Source organism: Rhinopithecus bieti, unplaced genomic scaffold, assembly GCF_001698545.2.
Source record: "Rhinopithecus bieti isolate Rb0 unplaced genomic scaffold, ASM169854v2 scaffold_29388, whole genome shotgun sequence".
NCBI classification, from domain to species: Eukaryota; Metazoa; Chordata; class Mammalia; order Primates; family Cercopithecidae; genus Rhinopithecus; species Rhinopithecus bieti.
The window spans coordinates 866,669-884,567 of record NW_016813389.1 but is presented as its reverse complement, the minus strand read 5'-3'; the positions used below and the strand labels follow the sequence as shown (position 1 = coordinate 884,567).

General features: G+C 52.2%; 1 protein-coding gene across 5 annotated transcripts in view; it reads left to right on the top strand.

The window, feature by feature from the left end:
- Nucleotides 1-16,959, top strand: part of KYAT1 (kynurenine aminotransferase 1) — a 37,486-nt gene extending 20,527 nt beyond the window's left edge. For 2 of the 5 annotated variants that reach the window (XM_017848325.1, XM_017848324.1), the window contains exons 2-13: nucleotides 5,137-5,195; nucleotides 7,713-7,860; nucleotides 11,804-11,953; nucleotides 12,034-12,120; nucleotides 12,353-12,481; nucleotides 13,230-13,350; nucleotides 13,998-14,074; nucleotides 14,201-14,290; nucleotides 14,404-14,590; nucleotides 14,669-14,748; nucleotides 16,262-16,348; nucleotides 16,445-16,959. In XM_017848325.1, coding sequence (XP_017703814.1) covers nucleotides 5,143-5,195; nucleotides 7,713-7,860; nucleotides 11,804-11,953; nucleotides 12,034-12,120; nucleotides 12,353-12,481; nucleotides 13,230-13,350; nucleotides 13,998-14,074; nucleotides 14,201-14,290; nucleotides 14,404-14,590; nucleotides 14,669-14,748; nucleotides 16,262-16,348; nucleotides 16,445-16,504 — 1,269 coding nt within the window. In that variant the 5' untranslated portion in view covers nucleotides 5,137-5,142 and the 3' untranslated portion in view covers nucleotides 16,505-16,959. Of the gene's footprint in view, nucleotides 1-2,873; nucleotides 3,034-5,136; nucleotides 5,196-7,712; nucleotides 7,861-7,941; nucleotides 8,114-11,803; nucleotides 11,954-12,033; nucleotides 12,121-12,352; nucleotides 12,482-13,229; nucleotides 13,351-13,997; nucleotides 14,075-14,200; nucleotides 14,291-14,403; nucleotides 14,591-14,668; nucleotides 14,749-16,261; nucleotides 16,349-16,444 lie in introns of those variants that run through there. The other 3 variants (XM_017848327.1, XM_017848326.1, XM_017848328.1) reach the window with 3 other exon arrangements.
- The last annotated feature ends 940 nt before the right edge of the window (nucleotides 16,960-17,899 follow it).

Genomic DNA, 17,899 nt, shown 5'->3' with positions numbered 1-17,899 from the left:
AAAAAAAAAAAAAAAAAAAAAAAAAAAAACAAGTCCAAATTCATTCTTTTCTTTTTTCTTTTTTTTGAGACGGAGTCTCGCTTTGTCTCCCAGGCTGGAGTACAGTGGTGTGATCTCGGCTCACTGCAACCTCTGTCTCCTGGGTTGAAACAGTTCTCTGCCTCAGCCTCCTGAGTATCTGGGATTACAGGTGCCCGCCACCACACCTGGCTAATTTTTTGTATTTTTAGTGGAGACAGGGTTTCACCATCTTGGCCAGGCTGGTCTTTAACTCCTGACCTTGTGATCAGCCTGCCTCGGCCTCCCAAAGTGCTAGGATTACAGGCATGAGCTGCCGTGCCCAGCCCCAAATTCATTCATTTACATGTGGATATTTAGTTGTCCTAGCACCATTTGTTCGTTTGTTGAAAAGATTTTTTCCCACCCCCAACCACCCCACTTTTTTTTTTTTTTGAGCCAGTGTCTCCCTCTGTCGCCCAGGCTGGAGTGCATGGCGTGATCTTGGCTCACTGAACCTCTGCCTCCTGGGTTCCAGCGATTCTCCTACCTCAGTCTCCTGGGTAGCTGGGACTACAGGCACATACCACCACACCCGGCTAATTTTGTATTTTTCATAGAGATGGGGTTTTACCATTTTGGCCAGACTGGTATCAAACTCCTGACCTCAGGTGATCCATCTACCTCAGCCTCCCAAAGTGCTGGGATTACAGGCGTGAGCCACCACGCCCGGCCTCCCCACCTGTTTTTTTTTTTTTTTTGGAGACGGAGTCTTGCGCTGTCGCCCAGGCTGGAGTGCAGTGGCCGAATCTCAGCTCACTGCAAGCTCCGCCTCCCGGGTTCACGCCATTCTCCTGCCTCAGCCTCCCGAGTAGCTGGGACTACAGGCGCCCGCCACCTCGCCCGGCCAGTTTTTTGTATTTTTTAGTAGAGACGGGGTTTCACCGTGTGAGCCAGGATGGTCTCGATCTCCTGACCTCGTGATTCTCCCGTCTCGGCCTTCCAAAGTGCTGGGATTACAGGCTTGAGCCACCGCGCCCGGCCCCCACCTGTTTTTTTGAGACAGAGTCTCATTTTGTTGCTCAGGCTGGAGTACAGTGGCACCATCTCGGCTCACTGCAACCTCTGCCTCCCAGGTTCAAGCGATTCTCCTGCCTCAGCCTCACAAGTAGCTGGGACTACAGTCATGTGCTACCACGCCTAGCTAATTTTTGTATTTTTATTAGAGATGGGGTTTCGCCACAATGTCCAGTCTGGTCTCGAACTCCTAACCTCAAATGATCCTCCCACCTTGGCCTCCCAAAGTGTTGGTGTTACAGGCATGAGCCACACCTGGCCTCCCCATTTTTTTCTTTTTTCTTTTTTTTTTTGAGACAGTCTTGCTCTGCCACCCAGGCTGGAGTGCAGTGAGTGGTGCAATCTCGGCTCACTGCATCCTCCACCTCACAAGTTCAAGTGATTCTTTTGCCTCAGCCTCCCAATAACTGGGATTACAGGGCATACCACCATGCCTGGCTAATTTTTGTATTTTTAGTAGAGACGAGGTTTCAGCATGTTGGCCAGGCTGGTCACAAACTTCTGACCTGAAGTGATCCACCTGCCTCAGCCTCCCACAGTGCTGGGATGACAGGCGTGAGCCACCGCTCCTGGCCCCCATTTGAGTTTCTTAGCATCTTATCAAATAGCAATTGTCCATAAATGTGAGAGTTTATTTCTGGACTGTCAATTCTATTCAATTGACTTATATATCTGTCTTTAAGCCAGTATCACACTTTCTTGGTTCCTGTATGTTTGTATTAAGCTTCCAAATTGTGCAGTGTGATTTCTTCAACGTTTTTCTTCTTTCTCAGGCATTGACTTTTTTTTTTTTTATAAGTCGGAGTCTCGCTCTGTCACCCAGGGTGGAGTATAGTGGCTTGATCTCGGCTCACTGCAAGCTCTGCCTCCCGGGTTCATGCCATTCTCCTGCCTCAGCCTCCCAAGTAGCTGGGACTTTCAGGCGCCTGCCACCTCGCCCGGCTAATTTTTTGTATTTTTAGTAGAGACGGGGTTTCACCGTGTTAGCCAGGATGGTCTCGATCTCCTGACCTCGTGATCCGCTCATCTCAGCCTCCCAAAGTGCTGGGATTACAGGCTTGAGCCACCGCGCCTGGCAATTTGTTTTTTTTTTTTTTTTTTTGAGACATACCTCCCTCTGTCACCCAGGCTGGAGCACAGTCGGTGGAATCAGGGCTCACTGTAGCCTTGACCTCTCTAGGATCAAGTGATCCTCCCACTTTAGCTTCCCCAGTAGCTGGGACTACAGGTGTGCACCATCACGCCTGGTCAATTTTTGTATTTTTGTAAAGACGGTGTTTCAGTATGTTGCCCAGGCTGGTCTCCAACTCCTGGGCGCAAGAGATCCTCCTGCTTTGGCCTCCCAAAGTTTACAGGTGTGAGACACATTGCCCTGCTTGAATTTGTTGATTGCATCTCCATGATGTATTTAACATGTTCTTCTGTCCTTGTATTTTAGTCATTCAACAGTGTGATCTAATTTAGGGCCACTTTTACCGCAGGAATAATTTGCAGGTGGTGCCTGTGTTTCCAGAGTCAGAACATGTTTGGTTTATGCTCTTGGTGATATTCAGTGCTATCAGTGATCCTCTCCTGGATCATTTTTTAATTAGAGGTGATTTGTGTTTTGAAAGGGTCCCTTGGGTTGCTGGGGGGTGTATTGTGCATGAGCAACAGAGTTGTTGCAAGGACAGAGTTAGATAATCATGCAACAAAGCACTTGGTGCTATTCCTGGCACACAATGATCATATTGTTGTTGTTATTGTTAGAGCTGTAGGGGGGTACCCAAGTCCTGAGCTCAGGGGCATTTTCTGGCCAGGGCTGTCTCCTCCCTTCTCCTCTGCCCCTGGAGAAGTCTGCAGTGCCACAAAGCTCTGGGAGGCATGTTCAGGACTGCAGCAGCCATCTCTGTGCACGTGGTGGGGCCCCTTCGGGGAAGGAAGGCCGGAGCCCCACTCACTCGGTGCTTGCACCAGACTGTAAGTGCCCTAACCCCAATACTCTGCCACCTGCATGGCCTGGGGTTTCTGGGGTCTGGCTCGTTCCTGGATTCAAAGCTGTGCATGAGCCTTCTCTTTCAGGAGCCCTCTTTAACTGCAGCCTGGATGTGTGCTTCTCCCTTGCCCCTGCTTCTCTAGTCTAGAACTTGTAGCTCTGCATCTGAATAATCGGCTTGGGCGCTGTAGGGTGCTGCTTCCCATGATCCCTTATGCCCAGCCCAGAACCCAGTACATGATAGGGGCTCAATAAATGTCAACTGAGCCGGGCGCGACGGGGTTCCTGGGCTGTGGAAGACCTGGCGCTTACTCAAATGGTCCCCAAGGCCCTTCCAGGACAGGGGTGCCTGGTGTTGAGATTACTGTGGCTGCCACCCTGACCAGGTCCTTGCCAGCTTCTCCTCTGACCTTGGGCAGGTACCTGAGCCTCTTTGAGCCTCAGTGTCCTCATCTGTTAGATGGAGACTGTTGTGGCACCTCTGGTGAGAGTACAGTGGGAACTGAGCGAGGTGGAACCGAGCAAAATCCTGAGCCAGGGTTCACTGTTGGCCGCAGCAGGCGGCTGAGAAGAATGTTGGATCCCCGGCTCCACGGCCCACCAGCCATCTGGGACTGGCAAACCCATAGGGACGGAAGGTTCCTCAGAGACCACAAAGCCCATGCGAGGTCTCTGGTGTTGAAGGGATTCTGAGGACAGGAGGAGCCAAATTACCTATCCAGGGTCACCCAGCCAAGGCGGGTTAGAACCTGAGTTTGGTGGCTCTCAGGTCTGGCCAGTTTCTTTCTTTCTTTCTTTCTTTCTTTCTTTCTTTCCTTTCTTTCCTTTCTTTCCTTTCTTTCCTTTCTTTCCTTTCTTTCCTTTCTTTCCTTTCTTTCCTTTCTTTCCTTTCTTTTTTTTTGATGGAATCTTGCTCTGTCACCCAGGCTGGAGTGCAGTGGCATGATCTTGGCCCACTGCAACCTCCGCCTCCCAGGTTCAAGTGATTCTCAGGCCTTAGCCTCCTGAGCAGCTGGGATTACAGGTGTATGTCACGACGCCCAGCTAAGTTTTATTTATTTATTTTTTTTTCCAAACTGAGTTTTGCTCCAGTGCTCAGGCTGAAGTGCAGTGGCATGCTGTCGCCTCACTGCAACATCTGCTTCCTGGGTTCAAGCGATTCCTGTGCCTCAGCCTCCCAAGTAGCTGGGATTACAGGTGCGTGCCACCACGCCCAGCTAATTTTTGTATTTTTAGTAAGGATGGGATTTTACCATGTTGGCCAGGCTGGTCTCGAACTCCTGACCTCAGGTGATCTACCTGCCTCAGCCTCCCAAAGTGCTGGGATTACAGGCATGAGCCATTGCACCCAGTCCCTGGCCAGTTTCTGCACACTAGTGAGTGGGTAGGGAGCTGGCCTGGGAGGAACACTGGGAGGGGAGGGGGCAAGCTAGGAACCAGGACCCTGGAACTCTCCCAGGACTGGATTAGTGCCTCCCTCAGAGTTAGGACACGGCCTTGGGTCCAACAGGCCTAAGTCTGAGTGGGTGTGTTGTGTGGCCTTAAACACATCACTCCTTCCCCTGCACCCTCCAGCCTGTTTTCCACCTCCTGTTTTCTCATTGATAAGATGGGCCTGGCCAGGTCATTCTGGGAATGAAATGGAAGTGCTTAGCAAGACCTCTGTAAGTGGAGGCTGCTGCTGTCACTGTTGCCATTATCCTCCCTTTCTGCTCCACCCACGTCCTGCTCTTCTTCCTTAACCCTCAGCCCTTCCTGAGTCAGACTAACCTGACCAAGTCAGGGCTCTGTCTCAGGACACGTGGAGCCAGGACTGGAAGCCTCCACTGGACAGGCGCCAGGCAGCCCCTGCAGGTTGGGGAGGTAGAGGCTGTTGGAGTCGGGAGGAGCCAGGTGAGGGTGTTGGAACATAACAGGCTTGGGAGGCAGGCAGAAACCTGCCCTTCTGCGAGCTCTGATCTCTGCCCCCTCCTGGGAGCAGACAGGGTAGGGCTGTGGCCTGAAAGCAGCTGTCCCTCCTTTGCGCAAGCCCGGACCACTGCACCCAGAGAGATTCCATCTCTGACCTTCCACTTGTTCATCTCCAGCTCACCATGGCCAAACAGCTGCAGGCCCGAAGGCTAGACGGGATCGACCACAACCCCTGGTGAGCCAGCTGAGCTGGGGAGGTGTGTGGGTGTCCCCTTGGGCATGGGTTGGCCATCCGTGGGTTCACAGCAACTCAGCAGTACCCCGGATAGTGGCGGTACGCAGACTGCCAGATTCCAGCCACAGCTCAGGAGAGGCAGGGCCCGAGGGAGCAGGCTTGGTTCAAATCTCAGGTTTCTCCTGCATGACTGTGGCACTAGGACAGGTGACATACCTGCTCTGAGCCTCATGTCCCCATCTGCAAAATGAAGAATTATACCCACCTGGGGAGCATTGGGGAGGAGAAAGTGAAATGCCATCCAAAGCCATTTACCCAGGCGCCAGGCTAAGCGCTTTCCAGGGATGACTTTCTTTCTCACTTGGTACAGAGTCAGATACCCTAAAATAAGTAAGATAAACAAGTAAGATATAGTCGGATCTTCACCATACATTTGCAGAGGTTGATACTGTTTTCTTTTTTGACTTATTTTCTTTTCATTTTATTTTTGAGATGGAGTTTTGCTCTTGTCGCCCGGGCTGGAGTGCGATGGCGCGGTCTCGGCTCACTGCAACCTCTGCCTCCCAGGTTCAAATGATTCTCCTGCTTCAGCCTGCCAAGTAGCTGGGATTACAGGCATGCAACACAACGCCCAGCTAATTTTTTTTCTTTTTTTTCCCCCCAGATGGAGTCTCACTCTGTTGCCCAGGCTGGAGTGCAGTGGCATGATCTCGGCTCACTGCAGCCTCTGCCTCACGGGTTCAAGCAATTCTCCTGCCTCAGCCTCCCAAGTAGCTGGGATTACAGGAGTGCGCCAACCACACCCAGCTAATTTTTTTTTTTTTTTTTGTATTTTTAGTAGAGAATGGGTTTCACCATGTTGGCCAGGCTGGTCTCGAACTCCTGACCTTGTGATCCACCCACCTCAGCCTCCCAACTGGGATTACAGGCATGCGCCACCGCACCTGGCCCTAATTTTTATATTTTTAGAGAAGATGGGGTTTCACCATGTTGTCTAGGGTGGTCTCAAACTCCTGACCTCAAGGGATCTGCCTGCTTCGGCCTTCCAAAGCGCTGGGGAATACAGGCGTGAGCCACCGTGCCCAGCCAAAAATGACACATTTTAGACATATTTATTGGTATGCAAATTCAACTCAGCCAAGTCTTGACTCTGCTCCAAACTAGCCCCAAACCACGTACCAGCCTCTTCATCCAGCTTCCCAGCCTTTCTCCCACCTGGAGAGGTGGCCACCAGGCAGAGCCAGAGCAGAGGATTATGGGTCCAGAGATGATGTGTGCCTGGGCTGGTGGGGCCCTGTTCTGCCCAGAGTAGGGTAAAGAGCATAAAACTGCTTGAGATGGAAGTAGAAAGGCTGACTGGCTGTGCCTTGTACTAGCTGAGAGGCTTTAGGCAAGTCACTCCACTCCTTATCCCCACAGTGGTCCAGGAACAGGACATGCCTCACAGGCCATTATGAAGGTTGTATGAGCAGTGCGTTTAACTGTGCTGTTGACAAATCCGAGGAGTCATGCGATCTGTACAGGGAGTCTCAACTAGTATTTGGAAAGAATAGAGTAGGATAGGACAGGACAGGGAATACTGCAGTAGATTGCACCAAGAAGGATGAAGCTTCCATTCCATGTTTGTGCTGCACAGGGTTGATGATGCAAAGATGATTTCTTGGCCGGGTGTGGTGGCTCACGCCTGTACTCCCAGCACTTTGGGAGGCTGAGGCGGGTGATTCACCTGAGGTCAGGAGTTCGAGACCAGCCTGGCCAACATAGTGAAACCCTGTCTGTACTGAAAATACAAAAAGTAACTGGGTGAGGTGGCAGGCGCCTGTAATCCCAGCTACTCGGGAGGCTGAGGCATGAGAATCGCTTGAACTCAGGAGGCAGAGGTTGCAGTGAGTTGAGAGTGTGCCACTGCACTCCAGCCTAGGGGATAGAGCGAGACTCTGTCTCAAAAAAAAAAAAAAGAAAGATGCTTTCTTCCTATGGGTCGTGGTGGAAGAACTTGGAAAGCCTTGGGCTGACTCCTGTGATCATCAGTGTGCCTGACTGACCTAATCTCAATACAGGGGACCAGCTGTGGCACTCAGGCAGATCTTCAGGCTAGGACAGTTGCTGGTTTTCCAGTTTTTGTTTTTCTTGTGTGTGGCTTTTTTTTTTTAGATGGAGTCTCGCTCTTGTCATCCAGGCTAGAGTGCAATGGTGCGATCTCAGCTCACTTCAACCTCTAGTACCCGGGTTCAAGCAATTCTCCTGCCTCAGCCTTCCGAGTAGCTGAGATTACAGGCCCCCGCCACCATGCCTGACTAACTTTTACCTTTTTAGTGAAGACAGAGTTTCACCACGTTGGCCAGGCTGGTCTCAAACTCCTGACCTCAGGTGATCCGCCCACCTTGGCCTCCCAAAGTGCTGAGATTACAGGCATGAGCCACCGCGCCCAGCCAATTGTCCAGTTTTTCTAAACAGGCCAAAGTCCAGGTCACCATGTAGGGCTGGTCTGGTGCTGATTCTCCGTTTGTTACCCAGGGTGGAGTTTGTCAAACTGGCCAGTGAGCATGACGTCGTGAACTTGGGCCAGGGCTTCCCGGATTTCCCGCCCCCAGACTTTGCCGTGGAAGCGTTTCAGCATGCTGTCAGTGGAGACTTCATGCTCAACCAGTACACCAAGGCATTTGTGAGTCTCCCCGTCTCCCTGGAGGCACTGGGGGAGGAAGGGGGCGGGGCTTTCTGGACATCAAGCCCACACAGGCGTCAGGCTTCAGAGGACAGAGCCAGGGGATTCTGTGTGACCATAGTTCAGTGTTTACTGAGCGTGTCCTCTGTCCCAGAGCCTGTACCTCATGGTCTAGTGGGGATGGCGGACAAGAAACCAGTAACGACAGGCAGTGGATATGTGCCGTGATGGAGGAGGATGGGATACCGCGGGAGTAAGAAAGAGGGAATGAAACCTGGGGAGGGGACTGGAGACATGCGCTAACACTTCCTGGAGGAGGTGACACTTAAACCAAGTCCCGAAAGACAAGCTGCTGTTTGGATTACACTCTAAATCCAAACTTTTTCCGGAAAGGCCCACGTAGTAAATACGTGACAGTACTTGGGTTAGAACGGTGGTTCTTTTTTTCTTTTTCTTTTTTGAGACAGGGTCTCACTCTGTTATCCAGGCTGGAATACAGTGGCGCGATCATGGTCCACGGCAGCCTCGACCCTGCCAGGGTCAAGTGGTCCTCCCACCTCAGCCTCTGGAGTAACTGGGACTACAGGTGTGCGTCACCATGCCCAGCTAATTTTATTTATTTATTTATTTATCTTTGAGTCGGGATCTCACTCTTGTCACCTGGGCTAGAGTGTAGTGACATGATCACAGCTTACTGCAGCCTCTACCTCTTGCGGCTTACATGATATGTCATTTCCTGGGGCTCATGTGATCCTGCCACCTCAGCCTGTAGAGTTGCTGGGACAACAGGGGTACGTCACCTCGCCCAGCTAATTTTTTTGTATTTTTTGTAGAGACAGGGTTTCGCCATGTTGCTCAGACTGGTCTCAAACTCCTGGGCTCAAGTGATCCTGCCACCTCAGACTCTGAAAGTGCCGGGATTACAGGCTTGAGCCACTGCGCCCTCGTTCTTTTTTTTTTTTGAGACAGAGTCTCCCTCTGTCACCAGGTTGGATTGCAGTGGCGCAATCTCAGCTCACTGCAACCTCTGCCTCCCAGGTTCAAGAGACTCTCCTGCCTCAGCCTCCCAAGTAGCTGGTACTATAGGCGTGCACCACCACACCCAGCTAATTTTTGTATTTTTAGTGGAGATAGGATTTCACAATGTTAGCCAGGATGGTCTTGATCTCTTGACCTTATGATCTGCCCACCTGGGCCTCCCAGAGTGCTGAGATTGCAGGCGTGAGCCACTGCACTCGACTGCACTCATTCTTTTTAATGGCTGCATACTGTTCTGTTGCCTAGATGTGCCATAATGTATTTAAGCAGTTCTGCACTGATGGACTGCTTCTGCTATCTCAGTATCTTAAGCAGTGCCACGGCAAATTTCCCTGTGTGGACATCTTTGTATACATGTGCATTTCTCTAAGATAAATTCCTAGAAGTAAAACTAGCGAATGAAAGGCTATAAATATTTATAAATACAATAGGTGGATATTGTTAAGAAATAGTGTGTGCCTGTAATCCCAGCTACTTGAGAGTCTGTGGCAGGAAGATCGCTTGAGCCCAGGAGTTTGAAGCCAGTGCAACATAGTGAGATCCTGTCTCAAAAATTAACAACTAAGTAAATAATTGCCTTCCAGTGAGGTTTACTCATTTACATCCCTGCCAATAGGCTGGTCTCAGAGTTGGTTGTAAAGTTCCCTCTTTGATCCAAAAAAAAAAAAAAAAATTCATCTGGATATGTATCTTTTCTTGCTGCTTTTCTTTTATTTCTTTCTTTCTTTTTTTTTTTTTAATAGAGACGGGCCGGGCATGGTGGCTCATGCCTGTAATCCCAGCATTCTGATAGCCTGAGGCTGGCAGATCACCTGAGGTCAGGAGTTCAAGACCAGCCTGGCCAACATGGTGAAACCCCGTCTCTAATAAAAATTAGCCGGGTGTGGTGACAGGCGCCTGTAATCCCAACTACTTGGGAGGCTGAGGCACAAGAATCGCTTGAACCCGGGAGGTGGAGGTTGCAGTGAGCTGAGGTGGCGCCATTGCACTCCAGCCAGGGTGACGACAACAACAACAATAACAAAATAGAGACATGGTCTCCTTATGTTACCCAGGCTGGTCTCAAACTCCTGGGCTCAAGCAGTCCTCCCACCTTAGCCTTCCAAAGTGCTGGGATTACAGGCATGAGCCACTGTGCCCAGCCTCACTAAATATGTTACCTCTTTCTTTTATGTTGCAATATTTCTCTCTTCCTGTTTTAACTTTGCTCATGGTGCCTTTTATTTTTATTTAATTAATTAATTTATTGTCTGAGACAGAGTCTCAATTCTATTACCCAGACTGGTGTGATCATAGCTCACTGCAGCCTGGATCTCCTAGGCTCAAGCAATCTTCCTGCCTCAACCTCCCGAGTACCTGGGATTACAGGCATGTGACACCATACCTGGATAATTTTTTGATTTTCCATCAGTAGAGACAGAGTCCCTCTGTGTTGCCCAGGCTGTTCTCAAACTCCTGGCCTCAAGCAACCCACCTGCCTCATTCTCCGAAAGTGCTAGGATTACAGGCGTGAGCCACTGTGCCTGGCCTGTGCCTTTTGTTGTACAGAAAATTTTTATTTTTGTGTGGCCAAATCTGGTTTAGTGAGTTACTGGGTTAAGTTCTAGACAAGGTTTTGATCACTTGGCTTAGCCTTGAGTATTTTTGTTTTGTTTTGTTTGTTTGTGTTTTTTTTGAGACGGAGTCTCACTCTGTCGCCCAGGCTGGAGTGCAGTGGCGCGATCTCGGCTCACTGCAAGCTCCGCCTCCCGGGTTCACGCTATTCTCCTGCCTCAGCCTCCCGAGTAGCTGGGACTACAGGTGCCCGCCACCACGCCCGGCTAATTTTTTGTATTTTTAGTAGAGATGGGGTTTCACTTTGATTATTTTATAAGTGTCCTCAGCAAACAAGTTTCTGGATCTAATCTTCCTCTCAAAAAGGGGTGCTTCCAAAGCTGCAACATGAGGTTCCTGACCCTCAACTGTGTGTGACTTTAGACAAGTAATTTCTTCTCTCTGGGTCTCTATTTTTCTACCTGTCAAATAGTGGGGATCAGGCCAGGCGCGGTGGCTCACATCTGTAATCCCAGCACTTTGGGAGGCTAAGGCAGGCGGATTACCTGAGGTCAGAAGTTCCAAACCAGCCTGGCCAACATAGTGAAACCCTATCTCCACTAAAAACACAAGAATTAACCAGGCACGGTGGCGCGTGCCTGTCGTCCCAGCTACTTAGGAGGCTGAGGTAGGAGAATCACCTGAACCCGGGAGGCGGAGGTTGCAGTGAGCCACGATTGTGCCACTGCACTCTAACCTGGGTGACATGAGTGAGACCCTGTCTCAAAAAAAAAAAAAAAAAAAAACTTCTCCTGCAAAGCTGCTGGGAGGATCAGGTGGGCACAAAAATGACAAACACGCTTCTTAAACTTAGAGATGTGGAAAGTGGGGAGTGTCTACTGCCTCGCGGGCTCTTGGACTGAGGTTCATGGAGGCAAGCATTTCCTCTGGTTCTCTGCTGAATCCCCACCCTGGGCTCCGGGCCTGGCACAGAACAGGCCCTATGGCAAATGCTGGTGGAGGAGATGGAAGAGCGTATATCTGAGTCAGTGCAGGCCTGGTGGTTGGGACCCTGGAGTCTGGGACCATATAGATTGTGTAACCTTTACCTCCCAGAGTACACAGGATCACAGTAGCACCTGCCTCTGGGTTGCTGAGAGGATGAGATCAAAGAAATCCCACAAATAGCTTGGTGTGTAGAGAAGTCCAGAGTGTTGAAAGCTAATCTATTCCGTGTCCCCTGGGGCCCAGGCTACCAGTATCTGACTTTGCCCCAGGCTTGCTGCTGGAAGGTGCTAGAACTGCCTGGATACAGCTGGGCAGGAGGATGGGCCCGGCTGAGCTGGACAGTTGACCCCCACTGTCCTGGCAGGGTTACCCACCGCTGACGAAGATCCTGGCAAGTTTCTTTGGGAAGCTTCTGGGTCAGGAGATGGACCCGCTCAAGAATGTGCTCGTGACTGTCGGTGGCTATGGGGCCCTGTTCACAGCCTTCCAGGCCCTGGTGGACGAAGGAGATGAGGTGAGTGGGCAAGACTTGGGCTGAGTGGGACTGAGAGGTCAGGGCCGTGCTGACTCCAGCTGATTTGAACCTTCTATCAGGTCATCATCATCGAACCCTTTTTTGACTGCTACGAGCCCATGACAGTGATGGCAGGGGGTCGCCCTGTGTTTGTGCCCCTGAAGCCGGTAAGGATGCTAGGTAGAGGGTGGATGGGCAGAGGGATCCAAGGCATGGGTTGAGTTGGACCCTGGGAGTTGGAACAGGAGGAAGGAAGTGAAGGAATCCAGTTCCCCTATGCTGGGAGGGCAGAGGGGAGGTGTGTGTATTGGGATCCTAGGGAAGAGAAGGTGGGGATGGATGCTGGGGGAAGAGCTGCACGTCACGTGGGTAAGTGGTGCCCCCCCCGCCACCTTGCAGGGTCCCATCCAGAACGGAGAACTGGGTTCCAGCAGCAACTGGCAGCTGGACTCCATGGAGCTGACCAGCAAATTCACATCACGCACCAAAGCCCTGGTCCTCAACACCCCCAACAACCCCCTGGGCAAGGTACTGGAGGGACCTCCTTCCCTGGCCCCCTGCAGAGCTAGTCGTGTCTCCTGCACTGTTACTGAGTTGCTGCCGTGGGGCCTCGTGTGGGAGGGCCATACACAATGATCTCTGAGGACCAAGGCTCCAGAGGTCCCAGGACAGGGGCAGGAATACCCAGGGAATGCCTGAGGGCTACAACAGTGAACTGGGCTGGGAGCCCCCATCACTTCCCAGTGACCATGGAATAGTGACTATGCTTCTCAAAGTATCTCATGTGTAATGTGGGAACCTGAGGGAACTGACCTCATGGGTCATTGTTGCAGGGATCCAATGCAATGGTGCGGAACAGCCCATAGCACTGGGCTTGGCTGTATTCGCCATTTATTTATTTTTTCAAGACGGAGTCTCACTCTGTCTCCCAGGCTGGTGTGTAGTGGTGTGATTTTGGCTCATTGCAACCTCCGCCTCCCGGGTTCAGGCAGTTCTCCTGCCTCAGCCTCCCGAGTAGCTGGGATTACAGGCACCTGCCAACATGCCCAGCTAATTTTTGTGTTTTTAGTAGAGACGGGGTTTCTCCATGTTGGCCAGGCTGGTCTCAAACTCCTGACCTCCAATGTTCTGCCCGCCTTGGCCTCCCAAAGTGCTAGGATTATAGGCGTGAGCCATCGCACCTGGCCACAGCTGTGTTCTTTAACCTCTCTGAGTAGGCCTCTGTGTTTGGGGATGGTCCCAGCTGCAGGTCTGTGCTCTCCTTGGGCATCCACAGGTGTTCTCCAGGGAAGAGCTGGAGCTGGTGGCCAGCCTGTGCCAGCAGCATGACGTGGTGTGTATCACTGATGAAGTCTACCAGTGGATGGTCTATGATGGGCACCCGCACATCAGCATTGGTGAGCCAAGCCTGCCCAGGGCCCCTCCCCTGCACATTGGTGGCAGGGCCTTGACCCCACCTGAGAGTCAGCGCAGGCCTGGTAGTTAGAACCCAGGGTTCTGGAGTCCTGCAGATCCTGTGACCTTTGCCTCCCAGAGTACACAGGAAAACAAAACACAATAGCACCTGCCTCCCTGGTTGTCGAAAGGATGAGGTCAAAGAAATCCTATGCCGGGAATGATGGCTCACGCCTGTAATCCCAGCATGAAGGGAGGCTGAGACTGGCAGATCACTTGAGGTCAGGAGTTCGAGACCAGCCTGGCCAACATGGTGAAATCCCGTGTCTACTAGAAGTACAAAAATTAGCTGGGCATGGTGGTGCGTGCCTGTAGTCCCAGCTACTCAGGAAGCTGAGGTAGGAGGATCACTGGAACCCGGGAGGTGGAAGTTGCAGTGAGCTGAGATGGTGCCATTGCATTCCTACCTGGGCAACAGAGCGAGACTCCATCTCAAAAAAGAAAGAAAGAAAGAAATTCTGCAAATAGCTTAGTATGTAGAGGAGTCCAGGATGCAAGAGCCTATGGGTGCCCCCTGGGGCCCAGACCACCACCCTCCCCCTTACCCCTCACCCCAGTCTCAGCAGCTGCTCTGTTCGGCCTTGGGCAGCCAGCCTCCCTGGCATGTGGGAACGGACCCTGACCATCGGCAGCGCCGGCAAGACCTTCAGCGCCACTGGCTGGAAGGTGAGTTGCCGAGGGTGGGAGGTCACCACCCCCTGCAAGATCCTTGGCAAGTGAGGTGGGCCTGGGAATGAAGAAGGCTTTAGCCAGGCCTGGAAGGACCTCCCACTACCTGTGCTCCTGCTCCAGGTGGGCTGGGTCCTGGGTCCGGATCACATCATGAAGCACCTGCGGACCGTGCACCAGAACTCCATCTTCCACTGCCCCACACAGAGCCAGGTGAAGAGGGGCAGGGGACGCCATGGGGGAGCGGGGAGACAATGAAAGAGCCCAGGCTGGCCCCCGCGTCAGGGAACAGCTAATCTGTCTGGGTGTCCGTCTGCCCTGCCTAGGCCGCAGTAGCCGAGAGCTTTGAGCGGGAGCAGCTGCTGTTCGGCCAACCCAGCAGCTACTTTGTGCAGTTCCCGCAGGCCATGCAGCGCTGCCGGGACCACATGATACGCAGCCTACAGTCAGTGGGCCTGAAGCCCGTCATCCCCCAGGGCAGCTACTTCCTCATCACAGACATCTCAGACTTCAGTGAGTGAGACTGGCCGGTCTGGGCAGGGCGCAAGGGCTGGAGGCTGCAGGGGCCTCAGTGTGGCCTCTGTTCCCCAGAGAGGAAGATGCCTGACTTGCCTGGAGCTATGGATGAGCCCTATGACAGACGCTTCGTCAAGTGGATGATCAAGAACAAGGTGGGCTGGGCCTCTGCCGTGCAGCCATGTATGGTTTCACAGCTTGTGGGCTGCTCAAGGGTGCCCAGGCAAGAGGCTCCTGGGCCAGATCCTAGTCTGCCTCTGCCGTGAACCTTGGGGCAGGGTTGTATCCACTTAAAAGAACGAGGAGCCTCTTTTGTTTTTTCTTTTCTTTTCTTCTTTTCTTTTCTTTCTGCCTTTTTTGAGACAGAGTCTCGCTCTGTCTCCCAGGCTGGAGTACAGTGGCGCGATCTCAGCTCACTGCAAACTCCGCCTCCCGGGTTCACGCCATTCTCCTGCCTCGGCCTCCTGAGTAGCTAGGACCACAGACGCCCACCACCACGCCCAGCTAATTTTTTTTTGTATTTTTAGTAGAGACGGGGTTTCACCGTGTTAGCCAGGATGGTCTTGATCTCCTAACCTTGTGATCCACCCGCCTCGGCCTCCCAAAGTGCTGGCATTACAGGCGTGAGCCACCATGCCCAGCCTTTTTTTTTTTTTTTTTTTTTTTGAGACAGTCTCACTCTGTCACCTAGGCTGGAGTGCAGGGGCGCAATCTCAGCTCACTGCTACCTCCACCTCCAGGGTTCAAGTGATTCTCCTCCCTTAGCCTCCCAAGTAGCTGGGTAGCTGGGATTATAGGCACATACCACCACGCCTGGCTAATTTGTGTATTTTTAGTAGAGACAGGGTTTCACCATGTTGGTCAGGCTGGTCTCCAACTCCTGACCTCAGGTGATCCACCCCACTTGGCCTCCCGAAGTGCTGGGATTACAGGCGTGAGCCACCATGCCTGGCCCAAGGAACCTGTTTCTAACTTGCACAGAGATGCTGTGTGGGCTGGCAGGATTTCCTGCCTCTTTGGATCTCCGTCTTCCCATCTGTACAGTGAGGAGTTGGACCATTAACTCTGAGGTCCATCCAGGTTCGATCTGTGACTCTAAGGCTTTGTTATTCTCTGGCTCTGCCCTGACCTGCTCCGTGAACTTCCCTCTCCCGGCGTCTGTCTGCCCTCTATACCCAGGGAGGGACTTGGAATGACGTTCTGGGATCCTTTTCCTCTGACTTTGTGTTTGTTTTTGTTTTGAGACGGATTTTTTCTCTTTCACCCAAGCTGCAATGAAGTGGCACAATCTCAGCTCACTGCAACCTCCACCCCTGGGTTCAAGCAGTTCCCCTGCCTCAGCCTCCCAAGTAGCTGAGATTACAGGCATGTGCCACAATGCCCAGCTAATTTTTGTATTTTTAAGAGATGAGGTTTGGCCATGTTGGCCAGTTGGTCTCGAACTACTGACCTCAGGTGATCCACCAGTCACAGCCTCCCAAAGTGCTGGGATTACAGGCGTGAGCCACCACGCCCGGCCATTTTCCTGTGACTTTGATGCAGCACTGGGTGCGGGATTGGAGCTAACTCTCCTTCCCTGCCTGGTTGTGGGAACCTGTCTGTCCCCTCCGGGGCCAAGGCCTGCTGGGCCACGAAGCCGTGTTGAGACATGTCCTTCCTCCTCCCCAGGGCTTGGTGGCCATCCCTGTCTCCATCTTCTGTAGTGTGCCACATCAGAAGCACTTTGACCACTATATCCGCTTCTGTTTTGTGAAGGTAAAGGGTGGGGCTGGGGGAAGAAAGACCTGCCAGAGCTTCCCAAGGCCTGCTGGGGGCATGGGGAGAGTGTGGGACCTATCTGTGCTGGTGCAGGCTGAAGCCACGCTCCAGGCCATGGATGAGAAGCTGCGGAAGTGGAAGGCGGAGCTCTAGCCCTGAAGTCACACCTTGGCCCTGACATCCCCACGTGCCCGCAGAGATACTCTGGGTGTCTGTCTTTGTCCAGGTTTCAGACATGTCTGGGTCGGGGAAGATGCTGTTGGGAAACCTCAGAATGTTCTGGGTGGGAGCCGCCCTTCTTCATCTTAGAGAACCAAGTGCCTCCTGTCTGAAAGGTGAGGGCGGCCCAACCTGGGCCTCTCTCAGCCCCTCTGTAGGCGGGTTTGTAGGGTCTTCGGTTGCTTCTGGTCTCTCCAGGCTTGGCCGACACTGACAGTAGAGTCCCACTGTGTATCGATCACATCCCAGCCCTGCATGGGCCCTGCTAAGGCTCAGGCATAACCTCACCTTTCCTGGCTCATCTTGGCCTTGGGGATTTGCCTTTAGATTTGAGTGCTCAAGCCACTCCTTTTCATCCATAATAAAATGTTGAAGTTATTCAAATCCTTTTTGACGTTTTCTCTCTGTTTCACACTCGAGCCGATGGCTGATCTAACTTGATAAGAATGCCCGGGAGAACCTCAGATACCCCCACAACTTTGTACAAATGATTTCTATAGTCACACAGTTAGTGGCACAACCAGGCCTAGAACCCAAGGCCCCCAAATGAATTCCTTACTGTTAAACTTTTTTGTTGTTGTTGTTGTTGTTGTTTAGATAGAGTCTCGCTCTGTCACCCAGGCTGGAGTGCAGTGGCGTGATCTCGGCTCACTGCAACCTCCATCTCCCGGGTTCAAGCAATTCTCCTGCCTCAGCCTCCTGAGTAGCTGGGACTACAGGCACCCACCACCATGCCTGGCTAATTTTTGTGTTTTTGTAGAGATGGGGTTTCACCATGTTGGCCAGGCTGGTCTCAAACTCCCAACCTCAGGTCATCCACCCGACTCAGCCTCCCAAAGTGCTGCGATTACAGACATGAGCCACCATACCTGGCCTCTCATATTAATCTGATGGTAGCAGTTATTGGTGCTGGGTGTGGTGGCTAGGGTGCGGGTGTCGCGTGTGTGTGTGTGTATGTGTGGAGGGGATTGGGGCTTGTGACAAGGAAGACATGGACATTCCCACAGCGGTGAGAGAACAGCACAGTGGGGGCCAGGAGGACCGAGGACTTAAATAATTCTCAGGAGGAGGAGAACTGAATGTTGATCATGCACACCCTACGTGCCAGGCACTCGGACGCACATTATCTTACACAACCCTCTGAGACTGAGACCTGAGTTATCTCCAGTTCACAAGTGAGGAAAGCACTCTGGAGGTGAGGTGAAGTGGGGTGCCCAGGCCTTCTAGCTGGCCCTGATTGAGTCTCACTGGATAGCAATAGTAGCTCCTGAATTTCTTTGGAAGGTGGTGTTAGGGGCCTGGTCTCGAAGTTGCATTTGCATAGCAAGC